The sequence below is a fragment of the Xyrauchen texanus genome, chromosome 27 (genome assembly GCF_025860055.1).
Source record: "Xyrauchen texanus isolate HMW12.3.18 chromosome 27, RBS_HiC_50CHRs, whole genome shotgun sequence".
NCBI classification, from domain to species: Eukaryota; Metazoa; Chordata; class Actinopteri; order Cypriniformes; family Catostomidae; genus Xyrauchen; species Xyrauchen texanus.
Window position 1 is genome coordinate 1,129,801 of NC_068302.1, and position 18,609 is coordinate 1,148,409.

Sequence of the window (18,609 nt, forward strand, 5' to 3'; positions counted from 1 at the left end):
ATCAAATTTTTTCTCAGCCAAGTAATTTTAGATAGAAAAAAAAAGCTACGATATAGTGATGTGCCATCATTATGAGATTTATTAAACATTGTAAATGAAAAACATTTGCAATAATAAACATTTGCAATAATAAACATTGTATACAGTGTGCATATATATATATATATATATATATATATATATATATGATGTGTATAACATTTTAGCTCAAAAACACTTGTAATAATAAACAACAAACTAAGTTGCACTTATAATTTAGTGCGAAACATGTGCTTCACTGAGGATCTTGGTCATCCTCGGGGGCAGGGAGGACACAGCAGTGATCAGACTTTTTTCCAGGCCCAGTCTGTTTCTCTGCTTTGTTTTGATCACAGTCATTACAGAAAATGAGGCCTCACACAAATATGTGGATCCAAAGGGCAGTAGCTGCTGCAAAGCTTTTTCTCCCAGCTCAGGGTGCTCCTTTTTTACACACACCCAAAACTGCGCTAGAGTGGAGTTTTCATATTTCATCCGTAGGCCATAGTCAGATGACACATCCAAGAGTTTTTCCTGGTGACAGAAAGGGAGCTTGTTTCTGCTTTCTTCTGACAAAAGAAATGGGTTTCTCACCCAACTGAGCTGTGGAGATTTCCCCTCCATGTCAGGAAAGTATGAGTTAAAACTCACAATCAGGTTGGCCAAATGTTCTTCTATGATGGACTTCACTGGTGCTCTCTCCACATCTTCCCTGGAGAGGAAAGCATCCACCTGAGAAAAGCAGGTGAGATCCCCCTGTACACATGCCCATTTCCACAACTCTGCTTTCTTCAGAAAACCACCCACCTTGTCATACAGGTTCAGAATGTGGGTGTCCTTGCCCTGCAGACACACATTCAGCTCATTTAATTTGCTGAATATATCTGCCAGATAGCACAGCTTTGCAAGCCAATCTATATCTTCAAACAGGGTGGCATATGGAGATCTTTGCTCTGACAAAAAGGTGTGCACCTCCGCCCGTAGTTCCAACAGCCTGTTCAGTATCCTCCCTCGAGATAGCCAGCGCACTTCTGTGTGTAGCAGCAGTTGTGTGTGTTCAGCTCCCATGTCCTCACAAAGGCGGTGAAACAGTCGTGCATTGAGTGGCCTTGACTTAATAAAGTTAATCACTTTAATGCTGTCATTCAAAACGTCATGCAACACAGGACTTATATTTTTGGATGCCAGTGCTTCCCTGTGTATGACACAGTGATTCCACTGCACTTCAGGATGTTTATTTCTAATACGCGCCATGAGCCCTTTAACACACCCCGTAATTGACGCAGCTCCGTCAGTGCAGACACTCTTGCAGTTTCTCCTGTCCAGCTCGTTTTCAATGAAGAAATTATCCACAACATTAAAAAGGTCCTCTCCTGTTGTTTTTCCATCTAAGCTCTTGCAGAAAAGTACATTTTCATAAATGTCGTCGATATCCACATACCTCACAAAAGCAATGAGCTTGCCACTGACATCGGTCGACTCATCAAGCTGTAGTGAAAATGCTTCGGCAAGTTTTCCCACAACTTGATCAACAATATCCGCTCCCATTCTTTCTATTCTGCGGGAAACGGTGTCATTAGACAAAGGCACCGTTTTTAATTTATCCGCGGCATTTTTGTCCAGCATTGTCTCAGCTAATACAACAGCGGCTGGGAGTAACAGGTCCTCAGCGATCGTGAACGGCTTTTTTGCTTTGGCCACGAGCAGTGACACCGCATATGACGCCTGTAGTGCTTTGGCTGATGTTGTGGAGACTTTTCGCATTGTTTCCTGCGATGATCTAAACTCTGGTGGCTTTCCAACATGACACTGATGTTTGGTGCTGAGATGTCTCTGGAGGTGCGCCGGTTTCATCGAGCTGTTAGCTAGTTTCTCCCCACATAAAAAACACAATGCCTGGGGAGGGTTGCCGTTTGTTGCCGTGAATACCATCAAAACATACCCCTCCTGATATTGACGGTATTTTGTTGGCTCCACTTTGGCTTTCTTTTTTTCTTCATCCTCCACTGTAGTATTACTACGTTTTAACCAAGATTTCATTTAAATGTCTGTTTGTTTTATAGTAAAGCAACTGGCTTCCCGCTTGGTGTAATTCAAATTCTTCTTCTCTGATTTAACGTTAGGTAGTTTACAATCACATTTAAAATATAAACATTTTATTTAAAAATGTGGTTTGCATAAACATTTTATTAAACTTATTTTCATATGATATTTTTAGAAATCATGGATGATTTTGTATATCTTTAAATTAATTTAAATTAATTTAAGAATTTATTATTTTTTTTTTTTTTGAATAAATCTCACGTACCCCCTACAGTACCGCAACGTACCCCTAGGGGTACGCGTACCCCCATTTGAGAATCACTGGCCTAAAGGCTTGACATTTTCTGGAATTTTCCAAGCTGCTTAAAGGCACAGTTAACTTCTGACCCACTGGAATTGTGATATAGTCAATTAAAAGTTTTAATGACTTCAACCTAAGTGTATCTAAACTTCTGACTTCAACTGTATACACAGTGGGTACGGAAAGTATTCAGACCCCCTTAAATTTTTCACTCTTTGTTATATTGCAGCCATTTGCTAAAATCATTTAAGTTCATTTTTTTCCTCATTATTGTACACACAGCACCCCATATTGACAGAAAAACACAGAATTGTTGACATTTTTGCACATTAATTAAAAAAGAAAAACTGAAATATCACATGGTCCTAAGTATTCAGACCCTTTGCTGTGACACTCATATATTTAACTCAGGTGCTGTCCATTTCTTCTGATCATCTTGAGATGGTTCTACACTCACCAAAAGGATTATCAGGAACACCTGTTCAATTTCTCATTAATGCAATTATCTAATCAACCAATCACATGGCAGTTGCTTCAATGCATTTAGGGGTGTGGTCCTGGTGAAGACAATCTCCTGAACTCCAAACTGAATGTCAGAATGGGAAAGAAAGGTGATTTAAGCAATTTTGAGCGTGGCATGGTTGTTGGTGCCAGACGGGCCGGTCTGAGTATTTCACAATCTGCTCAGTTACTGGGATTTTCACGCATCAACCATTTCTAGGGTTCACAAAGAATGGTGTGAAAAGGAAAAACATCCAGTATCGCGGCAGTCCTGTGGGTGAAAATGCCTTGTTGATGCTAGAGGTCAGAGGAGAATGGGCCGACTGATTCAAGCTGATAGAAGAGCAACTTTGCCTGAAATAACCACTCGTTACAACCGAGGTATGCAGCAAAGCATTTGTGAAGCCACAACACGCACAACCTTGAGGCAGATGGGCTACAACAGCAGAAGACCCCACCGGGTACCACTCATCTCCACTACAAATAGGAAAAAGAGGCTACAATTTGCAAGAGCTCACCAAAATTGGACAGCTGAAGACTGGAAAAATGTTGCCTGGTCTGATGAGTCTCGATTTCTGTTGAGACATTCAGATGGTAGAGTCAGAATTTGGCGTAAACAGAATGAGAACATGGATCCATCATGCCTTGTTACCACTGTGCAGGCTGGTGGTGTAATGGTGTGGGGATGTTTTCTTGGCACACTTTAGGCCCCTTAGTGCCAATTGGGCATCGTTTAAATGCCACGGCCTACCTGAGCATTGTTTCTGACCATGTCCATCCCTTTATGGCCACCATGTACCCATCCTCTGATGGCTACTTCCAGCAGGATAATGCACCATGTCACAAAGCTCGAATCATTTCAAATTGGTTTCTTGAACATGACAATGAGTTCACTGTACTAAAATGGCCCCCACAGTCACCAGATCTCAACCCAATAGAGCATCTTTGGGATGTGGTGGAACGGGAGCTTCGTGCCCTGGATGTGCATCCCACAAATCTCCATCAACTGCAAGATGCTATCCTATCAATATGGGCCAACATTTCTAAAGAATGCTTTTCAGCACCTTGTTGAATCAATGCCACGTAGAATTAAGGCAGTTCTGAAGGCGAAAGGGGGTCAAACACAGTATTAGTATGGTGTTCCTAATAATACTTTAGGTGAGTGTACACCTTCAATTGAGTCCAGCTGTGTTTGATTATACTGATTGGACTTGATTAGGAAAGCCACACACCTGTCTATATAAGACCTTACAGCTCACAGTGCATGTCAGAGCAAATGAGAATCATGAGGTCAAAGGAACTGCCTGAAGAGCTCAGAGACAGAATTGTGGCAAGGCACAGATCTGGCCAAGGTTACAAAAAAATGTCTGCTGCCCTTAAGGTTCATAAGAGCACAGTGGCCTCCATAATCCTTAAATGGAAGACGTTTGGGACGACCAGAACCCTTCCTAGAGCTGGCCATCCGGCCAAACTGAGCTATCGGGGGAGAAGAGCCTTGGTGAGAGAGGTAAAGAAGAACCCAAAGATCACTGTGGCTGAGCTCCAGAGATACAGTCGGGAGATGGGAGAAAGTTGTAGTAAGTCAACCATCACTGCAGCCATCCACCAGTCGGGGCTTTATGGCAGAGTGGCCCGACGGAAGCCTCTCCTCAGTGCAAGACACATGAAAGCCCGCATGGAGTTTGCTAAAAAACACCTGAAGGACTCCAAGATGGTGATAAATAGGATTCTCTGGTCTGATGAGACCAAGATAGAACTTTTTGGCCTTAATTCTAAGCGGTATGTGTGGAGAAAACCAGGCACTGCTCATCACCTGTCCAATACAGTCTCAACAGTGAAGCATGGTGGTGGCAGCATCATGCTGTGGGGGTGTTGGTCAGCTGCAGGGACAGGACGACTGGTTGCAATCTAGGGAAAGATGAATGCGGCCAAGTACAGGGATATCCTGGATGAAAACCTTCTCCAGAGTGCTCTGGACCTCAGACTGGGCCGAAGGTTCACATTCCAACAAGACAATGACCCTAAGCACACCACTAACATAACGAAGGAGTGGCTTCACAACAACTCTGTGACTGTTCTTGAATGGCCCAGCCAGAGCCCTGACTTAAACCCAATTGAGCATCTCTGGAGAGACCTGAAAATGGCTGTCCACCAACGTTTACCATCCAACCTGACAGAACTGGAGAGGATCTGCAAGGAGGAATGGCAGAGGATACCCAAATCCAGATGTGAAAAACTTGTTGCATCTTTCCCATTTTTTTGGCTGTATTAGATCAAAAGGGTGCTTCTACTAAATACTGAACAAAGGGTCTGAATACTTAGGACCATGTGATAGTTCAGTTTTTCTTTTTTAATAAATGTGCAAAAATGTCAACAATTCTGTGTTTTTCTGTCAATACGGGGTGCTGTGTGTGCAATAATGAGGAAAAAAATGAACTTAAATGATTTTAGCAAATGGCTGCAATATAACAAAGAATGAAAAATTTAAGGGGGTCTGAATACTTTCCGTACCCACTGTACATTCTTTCAAAAATTCAATTCAAATGAATTACTCTTAACTAGTTCTTCCTCCAAAGCGCTCATTGACTGGTACTTGGAAGACTTGAGTATTTTTGTATGCAGATGGTCAATTGGCAAATCATCAGAGGTTAAACTGAGGCTGATATTACTGTACAATGTGTGATATAAGCGTATTTTATTGAAGTACCTTCCCTGCGGGGGTCTCTCTCTTTGCGACGCTCCTCTGCTCTCCTCTCTCTCTCCTTCAGATCTCGCTGCTCTCTCTGCTGCTGTTCACGGAGCTTGCGGTCTCTTTCCCGCTGACGCTCCAGTTGCTCCAGTCGATCTCTACAGGATCACACAAACACCCAGAAATCACACCTTGTTCATGAATAATTTAATTTAGTGCTACATGGTAAATTTGATATGGTATTACTGCATTTACTGACTGTATTTGCATGACAATATACAACAGGAATTAGTAACAGACATGCTTTTGATCAGGCATTACAAACAACTGCACATTTCTTCATGTCATTAAGCTGAACCTTTGAGAATACGGTTAGAGGTCATTTACATTCTGTCTGCTCTCCACGTGTAACCTGCTGTGTGTGTGTTACCTCTCTCTGCGGGAATGAGCTCTGGCCTGATCTCTCTGTTTCTGACGTTCGTAATCTCTGCGAGTTTTGCTGTCGTCCTGCCATGGTCTCTTCCGTCTCTCGTTTTCCCGCTCTGTTTCTTTTGCTCGCATATTTTTCCCCACTGTAAAGACAATTTCAGGTCAATCCATTGAAGACATTACAATAAAATAGGTACTACCTTTTAAGCTAAAACAACACTTAGGGAAAGAGAGCCACTTAAACTCACATACTATATAGGCCTACTTATGGTTACATTTCTAAATATCATAAAAGACTGAAAACAAATGATTTTTTTTTTTTACAGCAAATGCACACATTCATTACTGTCACTTTCCTTTTTATTTGGAGCCAATCAAATGTTGAAATTTCGGTTTATTTTCTTTAAGAAGCATACTGCTTCATCAATCGATATATTATTGATGAATATTTTGTATATTATACAGTATTTCACATAGTTGGCCCCATTAATGAAGCGCTCATTTTTTCAAAGTTGGTGCAAGTACACAAAGCAGATACTGATTCATGACATCACCATTAACATAATGATTTACCTCCTTCTGCAGAATGGCTTCTGTGTCTCCTCTTATCTTTTCTTTTTTCCTCTTTTCTGTGGTGTGATTTGTCTTTTCTGGCCATCTGCTGTGGAGGTTTAATTGCCAGAGATTCATCCTCCTCTCCTCTGCAGAAACACAGTTAAAATCAGATGGCACAATCAAACACAGCATATGGCAGCAACAAGGGACGGGAATCAGAAGGATTTAAATGATTCTGATTTCTCTGAATGATTCTGGTTCAGCTAATGATTCTTTAAGTACTTTTGAAGAGAAAATAAGAATTATGAAGTGCAGTTTTCATTTCCTCTACTGCCCTCAGCAGTCTGTTGCTTAATGATAAGATCAGATCAGAGCAGATATAACAAATCAGAAATCAATTCAAAAGAGTCATAAAACACTAAAACACTTATTTGAAGTTATTAACAGATATGTTCATGTGTTGTATATAATGTAAAACAATGATATCAGACATTATTTTTAATATTAATGGGGAAGCAGTTCATTTTTTATTTTTTTATTTTATTTCCTTCTGGTTTAAAAACTAAAGTTGAAGCAACACCAATGAATGTGACTGTATTACTGGCCTGTCATCACGATTCATTTGATTTGAAGCATTTTAAATAATTTACTGACCAACACAAATAATTCACGATTGAAGATGGATCGATGCATATGAATCGGCAGGATTGCGTCATTACACCCCTATTGTCATATGACCATGCAGTCAGTAACTACACTTATTTAACTTTCACCATCCTCAAGTACACATAACACTGGAACAATCTTTGGTTCATTTCACATCGGACTTGCTAAAAGTAATGACTTGTGGTTCAGTAAGTCAGTCAGATTCAGTTACCACTCAGACTGATTCACACACGTTTTTGATTCACTCAAAAGAACCAGCTCATAAGAGTCTTGTTCAGGAATCGATCTGCACACATCACGCTGTATGTTTGTGCTATAGACTGAGTTACAGACTGTTGTAAAATTGCTCTTTTGTAAGTCGATTTGGATAAAGCGTCAGCCAAATGAATAAATGTAAATGGAAGGGTGCAGCACCGCAACAATGCATTTTAGTATGATGTTCTGTCCACACTGGAAGAAGAATGCACATTTGAGAACCGTCACTGGAACTGAAAGTCAAGAAAAACATTTTACACAAGACTGCACATTACACATCGTAACTGACTGTGTTCCCAATCGTCCTGATCAGTGAACGTGACTCACGTTACGGAAGTGTTGCGGAATAGAAGCGAATCGGCAAAATTTGCCCACCACGGAGGAGCATTTTTTTTCTCTCTCTGAAAGTCAGGACATCAGCATTTCCATTGCTCCAATACCACTCCATCACGACCATAGGCTCACATTTACAAGAAAGATGGATTGTGTCAAATAGGATTAAATTACAGATGTTGCGAATGAACGTGAGTGCGGGAGGTTGCCTACAGTAATAATGAGCTACCACGAGCAAATATTCATTGTGGAAATAAAAAGACTTGTGGCACAAAAAATTACAAACTTCTTCGTTCACAATGGAGAAAACAAAAAAGGTGGGTTTTAGTACGTCTTTCTCCTCTTTTAGATTAGTAACCTATCGGCAATGCAAAATTAATAAAGGCTGATAATATATCACGCTTGCAAATTCCATATGGATGATGCATAACAGATTTCTATAATTTTATCCAACTGTATTTGCCGATTTGGATTAAAACATTCCATAAATACTTACCACTATATACAGTTTAATCTTTCTATTTTATTTTATTATTTTTTTTAAATGGAGTGGTGTGAATCTTAACTAAATTTAACAAGGTTTGAAGTAAATTTAGTAATTTAGTTATTAAATAGTAATTAAAATAATGTTGTAAAGAAAATACATAATAAATGTAAAGAAAAAAAATGAGAAAATGCAATAATTTCATTTCATTTTGTAGCCTAAGCTCTGTATTTATTTAATTTGGAGAATAAATCTTTCATAATGCTGATGTGTTACACTTTTCTCCAAGTATTTTCTGCTTATTTATTAAAACTTTTTATATAAAATGAAAAGAAGAAAAAACATTGAATGTGCTCGAGTAGAGTGATAACTGGGCACAAATGTTGTGATGGTGCAAAACCGGAGCAGGTTTCTTTCGGGGGCGAGAGAGGAGCGGAATATCTCATCTGGCCATCGTAATAGCAGTCACACTATACGACTATGATGCTAAATTTCAGACACTGCCCAAACTTCGTCAGAGGCTGAAGATCACCGCAAAGGCTATTAATCGGCCGTCTGTGAACATGTCACACTGAACGTTGTAAGATTGCTGATTTTGCCCTGCGACGAGAGAAATTTTTAGGATTCCCGAAATTTGTCTCGGACGGCAGAATCATGGCCAAAATCGTAGAGTGTGCACCTGTCCTAACTTACATGCAGACAACCAGATAAAAGCATGAGGCAAGACAAAAACACAAACTAAAAGCAAACAAAAGCAAGTCTAAACAAGTGGGTCTAAAGCGGCTTTTTAAAAGTGTCCACAGATCTTAAGTCCAATTGGAGAGTTCCAAAGTTTAGGCGCTACAACCTCAAAGGCACAATCTCCTTTTGTCTTGAGCCTGGAGTGAGGAACAACCAGCAAACCCTGATCAGAGGACCTCAGATTCCTACTGGTATTATATGGCTGCAGTAGCTCTTTAACATACTCAGGTGCCTGACCATGTAAGGCTCTAAACCTAATCACAAGAATCTTGAACTGGACTCTAAATTTGATAGGAAGCCAGTGTAAAAAATCTGAATTGATGTTACACGAGATCTTCTAGATGACTTGGTCAGAAGATAGGCAGCAGCATTTTGGATCACTTGTAATAGATTCAGGGATGTATTGCTAAGACAGGTGAAAAGGGAATTGCAATAGTCAAGGCGAGAAGAAATAAACACATGTATAATCTTCTTCATCTTAACTATGGACACAATTGGCCTGAGTTTAGCAATATTTCTCAGCTGGTAGAAAAAGGAGTGAACCAAACAATTTACATGCTGGTCAAGACTCAACACCTGGCCCATAGAGACACCTAAATTACAAAGAGTAGGTTAAACAGAAGGTAAAAAGCCAAGACTTTCCATCACTTTCAGGACAAGGACAGCAGGGGCAGAAATTATGTCTTCTGTTTAGTTAGTATTTAGCTGTAGAAAATTATCTGCCATCAAATCTTTTATAGAAGTGATGCAATTCAAAAAAATCAGACTGTTTTGAATTATTTTGAGGCTCAAATGAAATGTATAATTGAATATTATCTGTAAAACAATGGTAAGAGATACCTTTAAAATGTTGTATTATTCTCCCGAGAGGAAGCAAGTACAATGCAAACAGCATGGAGCCCAGAACAGAACATTGGGGAACACCACAAGACAGAGATTCAGTTGTTGAGGCAGAATTATGAACAGTGACTGAGTAAGTCCTGTCTGATAAATACAAGGAGAACCACTTCAAGGCTGTTCCAGAGATACCTACCCACTGCCTGAGTCTCTCAATTAATGTACCATGTAGGACTGCAACTAACAATCATTTTGATAATCCACTAATCAAACGATTATTAGAAAGATTATTAGACTATTCAGCGATTATTACAAGGATTAATCATTAGCTCTTAACCAATTATTCAGCTTGTGCCCTGACTTAAAAGGTTGTATTAAACATGCTTACTACAGGACAAAATCATCTTTTAAAAATACCTCTAAATGACATTCACTGAATTAAAGGGAAAAATCTTATTGTTATCAAGTGTTTTTGTCTTGTTTTCTATTTACAATTGTCTAAAAAATCCTTAAAACAAGAAACATTTACTTGAGAAGCAGCATATAAGATATTTAGTCTTGCTTTAAGTGAATGTATCTTAAATATACAGTAAATGTATTTTGTATATACGTGTATTTTTCACTTTGTTGTGCTTCTGCGAGTGCAGTAAATACAAAATATACTTCTATTCCAGATCTAACCTCTAAAGTCAAGTATAAATATCGTATATGCTGCTTCTCATGTGAATTCATCTTTTTTTAAAGGATATTTAGATATTTTAAAATAATTTTTATATTATATTTAACATTCTCAGATAATGTTTTCTTGTGCAGTATAGCTGCTAAAGTAAATGTACATGGTTTTAAATTAGTTTGAGATATTTATATTAGAAAACAAGCCAAAACAAAATCAAATCATAAATGTATTTTGTTGCAGTGTATAATGGGGTGAAGACTACACCTCTCACCTTTAACTCACAGAAAAACAAACTCTCTCTTGTTAATAAAGCTGTGTACTCACAATGTTCTTCATGATATGAAATGCACAGTGACGCATATATTATGATATGTTGTAATGCAATATATAAATGATACATAACTCAATAAGTTGTGAGTCATCATGTTATAATCTAGCTGCATTACGTGTGTGAGCTCGAGGGATGAGCGTCCTGTGACAGAGTGTGCATCAGCCGGTGTAGTTTCATTCTCTCCCCCCTTAGATCGGGACTACGGATGTTAATGATTAATCGAAAATCAATTAATTGTTGTTTACAATTTGACCGATTAAGCTTATCGATCGTTGATTAATTCATTTCAGTAATCATGACAGCAGACGTTGAGAAGGCTGTCTATACACTCACTCGCTGCAAGCTGCTACTTGCACTCTGCATGTCATTTTCCGGTTCACAGAAGATGCATAGATGCCAGATGAAGTGGGCTCAGTGTTAACAGTGTTGGAGCATGGTGTGTTAAAGTACAACATGACAACAAGTACTGTTTATCTCCTTGTTTCATCCCAACCTACAATTACGTCAGCGATCACAGGGAAAGCATGAAGGTACATTCAGCTGACATCTCACCATTACCACAGAAGTGGTAGCCCATGTTATGCACCGTTTATGCAGCGTGTTATAATTCAACTTCATTTCTAATAGGAAAAATAAGCCCAAAAGTCTGAAATATCCCACGATAAACAACGTGAAGTTATAATGAACTCAAATATGTATACAAATTATATATCTTAAGATATAAGTTACTACTAACATTATTTAATTAACAGTACTTAACCAAATTCGAACTAAACAGTCTAAATACACTGAAGCATATAATACTCGCATTCATTTAATTTATATCTAAACAATAGGCTTTCTGCACATATTACTTGGAGTCCTCCATGTGCGTTTTGCGATATTAACGTTAGCGATTAATTGATTGTTAATTTACACAATGAGCGATTATGAAAAAGTCTGAAAATTGACATCCCTAATCAGGACATTCACACAACTCATGGAAGAGGCGCTATCCGCACAGAGAAATTACAGTTTCGGAGTTTGTAGTTATTTACATGATCTGTTTCCGTATTATTTGAAATGTAATAAAGCTGTAACACATTTAAGATGTAACACCGGGGTGTTTCCTTTAAAGAGCTCTGACTCTGCTTATTTCACAATGAGAGTGCTTTTGTATACTTATTTAGTATTTTTGCATTATAATTCCCTCATACTTTGTGATCTACATCAGCTGAAGCTGTTTGAAAGTTTAGAGTGCATCTGTGATCTGTGTAATTCTTCCTCTCATCAGTCAGTCATGAACTGCAGTGCTGCTCTCATCATTACAGTTTAAAGTGATCTCATGTTACATTAAATGACCTCAAACGACTATTCGACAAGGAACATTGTCAATAATTTTATATTGTTGATGTTGTTAATTACGTCAGCTAATCTTTCAGCCCTAATACCGTAATCACAGTATCAAAAGAGGCACTGAGATCTAGTAGAACCAATTCAGAACATTCTCCTGCATCACCCTACATTAACAGATCATTTAAGACTCGGAGAAGAGCAGATTCTGTTGAATGCAACCGACTGAAACCTATCGAAAATGTTGTTCATCCAAGACAGCTGAAAGCTGCTTAACAACCAGAGAGAGAGATTTACGGACAACTGTCCGACACGGTGTGTGTAAAAGGGGTTAAAGGGAAAGGAGGTGGCGAGAACTGGCTTGACAATATACATAATCGTTTAATATAAAACTGAACCAAAAAGACAAACACACACACACACACACACAGGTGTCAGACAGCTGTCCATAAACATCTCTCTCTGTCGCACTGCCGTCTTATCCCTCTCGAGGGCTAAATAGCCTGATTAGGGGCTGGGTGTGCGGAATCATGGCCCGACCCTCCACCCTGCCACATACATGAAGACAGATTTTTCAAAGGTTTTATGGACAGAGGAAATGAGTGACTCTTGATGGACCAGATGGATGGGCCCGTGACTGGATCACTAATTAACACAAGGAACCACGTCGAGTCAGGTGCCAGCAAGGTGGCAGAGGGGTACTGGCATGGGCTGCTATCATTAAGGATGAGGTAGTTGGACCTTTTCGAGTTGAAGATGGACTGAAACTCAACTCTCAAACATACTGCAAGTTTTTGGAAAGTACTTTCTTCAAGCAGTGGTATAGGAAGAAGTCTTCAGCATTCAAGAAAGCCATGATCTTTATGCAGGACAATGCTCCATCACATGCATCCAAGTACTCCACTGCTTGGCTAGCCAGCAAGGGCCTCAAAGATGCCCAAATAATGACTTGGCCCCCTTAATCACCTGATTTAAATCCTACTGAGTACTTGTGGGCCTTTCTCAAACATGACATTTATAGTGAGGGAAGACAGTGCACCTCTTTGTACATCATTTGGGAGGCTGTTGTTGCTGATTCAGTTGATCGTGAACAGATCAAGAAACTGACAGACTCCATGGATGGAAGGCTCATGCCAGTTATTGAAAAGAAGGGTGGCTATATTGGTCACTGAATATTTTAATGATAATAATAATGGCCAAACATTTTATTTAATTGCCATTTTGCATTACTCATTTGTTGAACCTACTCAAAAAATTGAGAATAAACAATTGAGTTGGGAGAATTTATTTTTGTAATTTAGTTGCCTAATAATTTTGCACACGTATATATTTCCCTGAGAAAGACAAAACTCACTTTTTCTTTGTTAAACATTCAGGTTTGAGGTTCAATAGCACTTTGGATTGAGAGAGAACTGTGTTTTTTCAACAATAAAATGAATCCTGAGGAATACAATTTGCCTAATAATTGGGCATGCAGTGTATATAGAGCACAGAAGGACCAATGGAATCAATAACATTTTCAAACAAAAGGATTAGAGGAGGTTTCCATTGAGCTAGCCAGTTGGTAAGGTCTTGTGGTGAGATTGGAGAAAAACTCTCAAGGATTGTTGGCAGGGAAGAGCATGGTATTTTGGGGGAAAAAGGTTGAATGATGTTTGCTTCTATGTAATTTATCTTACCAACAAAGAAAGTTGTTGCACTCATCAACTGAGGAAATTTGAACCACAGTGGATGCAGAAGAGACAATATCTTTAATACCACTTTTTCTCTTCTGATCTGATATCGGAAATCTCAGTATCGGCCGATAACGATCCTGATCCGATACCAATGTTGTTTTTTTTGCATAATCAGTTTAGAATATCTTTACATTATTGTGTGGAACTAATTGGGTGTACTCTTTATTATGTAAAGAAACACACACCTCTAACTACACATTATTTCAATATAAATGTATAGCTTATTAAGAAACACTTTATTGTTAACTAGTATACTGGATAATGTAGCAGCAACAGTAATTCCATTCTTCAGTAGAAAAGAAACCAGGGTTTTCTTTTTGCCTTTTTTTTCTTTTCCAAAAATGTTTCAACTTACATCTGGACTTTAAAGGATTCAGATCTCTTTTTTTTTTTGTTCAATTTAGTTGTAATACATTAGTCCAATTTTCATTCACACAGCTGTTTTTTGGAAACCATTCAATTTAAATATTGTTATAAATTGTAAACAAATACAAATGATGACGAAAATAATAATAATAATAATGTCCTCTGCTGGACAAGTAAAATCCCCTCGCCGCAATCTCCACAAGAGTGTCGGTGAAGACAGGACGGAGACAGGAGGAACTGACATTTCCAATCATGGACAAGGGGAAATCACTCCACCGAGCAGCAGGAAATACCAAGGCAGAATTCATCAGAAGGGATCTGCACCATTTTCCTACGACTCCTCGCTTCCAGAGCCTTAGCTTCACCTGGATTCCAGCCCCTCTCCTTAGCTTCCTCCTCTGTCTGCGGGAAGTTCGTGGTGGAAGCCACCACTGGGATTGCCGGCCGCAGGCACAAAAAGGGGCAGCAAAAATGTGGAATATCAGCCCATGGAGACAGAAATCTATTATCCACCATAGACAATCTAATGTATAAAAGTGTCTTGCAGTCGTACATCCAAGTAACAAGTCCATCATTAACAAGCAGAAGAAAAAACAGAGCAACACACAGGACGGGTAGGACAAAACAAGGTAAGCAGACAGCGGCAAGGCCAAACACAGGCTCCATCTTGCCTTCTCAGTATCAAAGAACTAGACACAAATGTGTTCAAAATTACTATTGGATATAGGGCTGGGTGATGTGACAATATATATCGTGGTAACGATATAAAATGTAAATCAATAGAGATATTTATCAAAATATACCACAGTCAAATTAACTGTGAATAAAAAAAAAAGACTCATCTACAACATACTAACAAACATAGACAGACAAATATATACAGGTTGGTAAGTGAGTTGTACAGAAAGTACAGTAAATGATCGGTACAGAGAAAATGTTACTTCATGGAGCCTACAAACAATTTCTGAAGAATCATTCGATAGTACTTTTAGTGTAACTTGATTTGCAATCGTTAACTCGAATTATATTAAAGAGACGTGTATATCATGATTTGTAAATATCCATGTGACCAGCGTGGGCTTATGTATCAGTGGACGGGGCTTTACAAAAGAATTGAAGAAACATGGACAGGGTTTTTCAGGCATTGAAAATGTTTCTGCGGCCACCTAAGCAAAAATAAAAATGCATTTGGTGCTTCAAAAGTGCTAAATATTCATCTCATCTCACCCGCGAATGCTTCAGGTGACTGTGGCTCGTGCTGTCTCTGGAGATCTGAAGTGCACGAGAATCCAGTAATCTTTCCGATATTTGTGCTACAGAGACAGAAGAGCTCCGAGCAGGATCACTCGTGCTACTTAATCATTTTTTACCCCAAAAAAAAGACATCTCCACAGAACAGGACGGCTCCCAAACAGGTCAAGAAAATGAAGAGAAGCTTGTTATTAAGACAGGTGCGACATCTGTGGTTCGCGCGACGATAATCACTCGTAATACAAGCGATCTGTTTCACCACGTCAAAATGTTGTGATATAAGATTTTGGTCATAACGCCCACCCCTAATTGGATAAAATTTGATTGCACAGGGATTAACCCCTTCATAAGTGTAAACTTACTGATGTTTGTTAAGGAAACATGACCACACTGAGCTACATGTACACTACTTTTAATCATTGCGATAACTGTAAAACAAATGGCCCAATGTTCCTAAATTCATCTTACTATTGTGTTATGGGACACAGATAGAAGGAGAATATGACACAGATCCCAAACCTGTCTTCAGTCAAGTCTTCCTGCGTATAGGGTGAATTCTGTATTGTTATTTCCATCCTGTGGTCATGTAGTTCTCCTTCCTCCGGAGTGTCCCTTTTGGATTTCCGATCATCCGTCTGTACCATGACAATGCAAAGAAAACAGAAAACATCTGACTGTGAGAAACACTCTATTGTCGTTAGTGATATGCTGATTAATCGGACGATTGGCCATTTTGATATTATAACCTAATCATCTTACCACTAATTATCATTTCAAAATTGTCGGCAGCTTTAGTAATGTGAAAAAGCATGAATTGTTTTATTTTGTACTCATTTCACACAGTACTCAGTGATCAACCATCACTGGCTGTGATTATCTTACATTCTTCAGTTGTTTAGGATCGCTCTTCTCTTCCAGCTCTCGTCTGCGTTTCTTCTCTTGTAAAATTTCGTCTAACGTTTTCACTTTCCAGGTTTCCTTTTCGTCCCCCATCAGCTCCAAAGCACCTCCTTCTGAAAGAGGACAGGAACATCATGTCAACACTGGAAACACACACATCTGTTTGTCCATATTTGTGATGAAATGTGGTCAACAAACCCATCTGAAATATCATCAAGGTGAAAAACAAATGGAGTTGATTGTAACAGATGTGTTTAATTACATGATTTGATCCTCATGATAAAAGCATATTTAAACTCAATACAAACTTTCATGAACCGGTATTCAGACATCAATAAATGATTAGAATGCAGTAGTGATAGAACGATATAGTAACCAGCTCATATTGGACTATTTTGAGATGTTCAGCATCGGCCGATACCAGTGTCTGCCTTGATAATGGACAATACTCCAAAAGTATGTTTGCATATTAAATGTCGCGTAAATGTGCCAATTTAATTTCAGCATCTCCTGTCATCGTCGGTCATGAGCAACATCAAAACACTTTAATGTCAGTCTTATTTTCTGATCAGATGGAATTTGTATCTATTTTGTTGTCTTAGTGTGTTATTTGTGCTCATCAGACTCGCAGTTAAACACATCTGTCAGCTCCACCACCAGAGAACACGAGCAAATTCAACACTTTTTATATCGGAAATCACAAAGCACAAGTACGGACTATAAGGACGATACTGTTTTTGTTAAAATTACACATTAATAACAAAATAATTCTTACATGTTTGCTTCTATTCTTTTAAATATGTATCCTGAACACATAGTACACGAATATGGTAATGGTTATCATGTACCACCTCAGTCAGAGTAGCAAACAAACAATGAATTAAAGTGATGAAGTGTGATTAATCAGACACCTTAACTTCATGTTCAGACGTGTGTTAAATCAACTGTTATGATATTGTTGTTGACTCTCGGGGTTTTACTCACCTGTGATTTTTCTCGGCGCGTTCAAAGAACACCGGAACAACTATCCGCTTTCTTCTGCTTCCGGGTCAGAAGAGTTCTCGTTTGAGGTAAAACTCACATCGCCGCCGTCCGGCGAGACGTTCAATATTGGCTGTGTCTCGTTTGGAAGGTTGCGTGCTAGGTAGGACGCGTCCTTTGAAGACTGAAGTATACCGAGTGTCCTCCTTTAAACAAGCCTCTCTAAGTTTAAACGAGACAGCCTTCGTAGGACAAACGGAAACTGAACATAACATGGTTGCTATGACACCACACCACTCTTTAACTTTAGTGAGAAGGGAACAAAGTCCCTTTAGAAGGGAATGTATGAGGTAAATTTTTTGGAGCGTTATAATGATGTAAAGAGAAAAGAAAATAGATTTTACATGTGCACTTTTAGTCAAATATATTATTTTAATTATATATGAATATAATAATACATGTTATATAGTCTACACCCATCTACTGAGGTACTTCAATTTAGGAATTAACATTTCTTGCATTTGAACATCATATTTACGGGCAAATTGGCATATATATTTTTTAGACATTTCCGTTGAAGCAAAGAATTGTGGGCTGTGAGTATGCACAAAGTATACACCTCATGCATACTCTGAATTCCAATGAAAGAAGGTCGCATTCGAAGGCTGCATTCAGGCTGCATTCGAAATGTCCTTCTTGCTTTTCTGAAACGAGACGTATGCGGCCGATAAATGCGACCTCCGGAGGACGCAGCCTTCCAAATGAGGCACAGATGAACGACAGAATCCGCCATGCGCAGAAAACAGCCAATCAGCTTTAGATACAGGCCCTAAATACCCCCCACTTGCTGTTTTGGTCTTTCCATTTTGTCTTACAAGTTTCTGGTGTTTTTGGCCACTAGTGTGCAAGTACACGTGAAGACCGCGAGTGTGTGTATGACTTTTGATTGCACGTTGGGACACTCGTAGATTTACAGATATAAAATCTGTATATAAAATCTTCTGATTGCGACACCTGTTTTTGTCTTTTCACTCAGCTGAGGACTGATTGTTTTTGGTAGCGATTACTTTTATAGCCTACTTAAAATAATAAAAATAATAAAATAAAAAACTGAAAAATGTACCGATCTTTTAATTTATGAATACATTGTTGGAAGTGTATTGTGCTGTAGAAAATAATTGTTA

At 38.8% G+C, this 18,609-nt stretch overlaps 1 protein-coding gene across 1 annotated transcript in view; it reads right to left on the reverse strand.

The window, feature by feature from the left end:
* LOC127620636 (cyclin-dependent kinase 11B-like) overlaps nt 1-17,518 on the reverse strand; it is a 57,905-nt gene extending 40,387 nt beyond the window's left edge. The window contains exons 1-6 of the mRNA XM_052093835.1: nt 17,429-17,518; nt 16,427-16,557; nt 16,064-16,179; nt 6,555-6,682; nt 5,983-6,124; nt 5,571-5,710 (exon numbers count right to left, since the gene is read on the reverse strand). Of these exons, the coding sequence (XP_051949795.1) occupies nt 5,571-5,710; nt 5,983-6,124; nt 6,555-6,682; nt 16,064-16,179; nt 16,427-16,537 (637 nt within the window). The 5' untranslated portion in view covers nt 16,538-16,557; nt 17,429-17,518. The remainder of the gene's footprint in view (nt 1-5,570; nt 5,711-5,982; nt 6,125-6,554; nt 6,683-16,063; nt 16,180-16,426; nt 16,558-17,428) is intronic.
* Nucleotides 17,519-18,609: the final 1,091 nt, after the last annotated feature.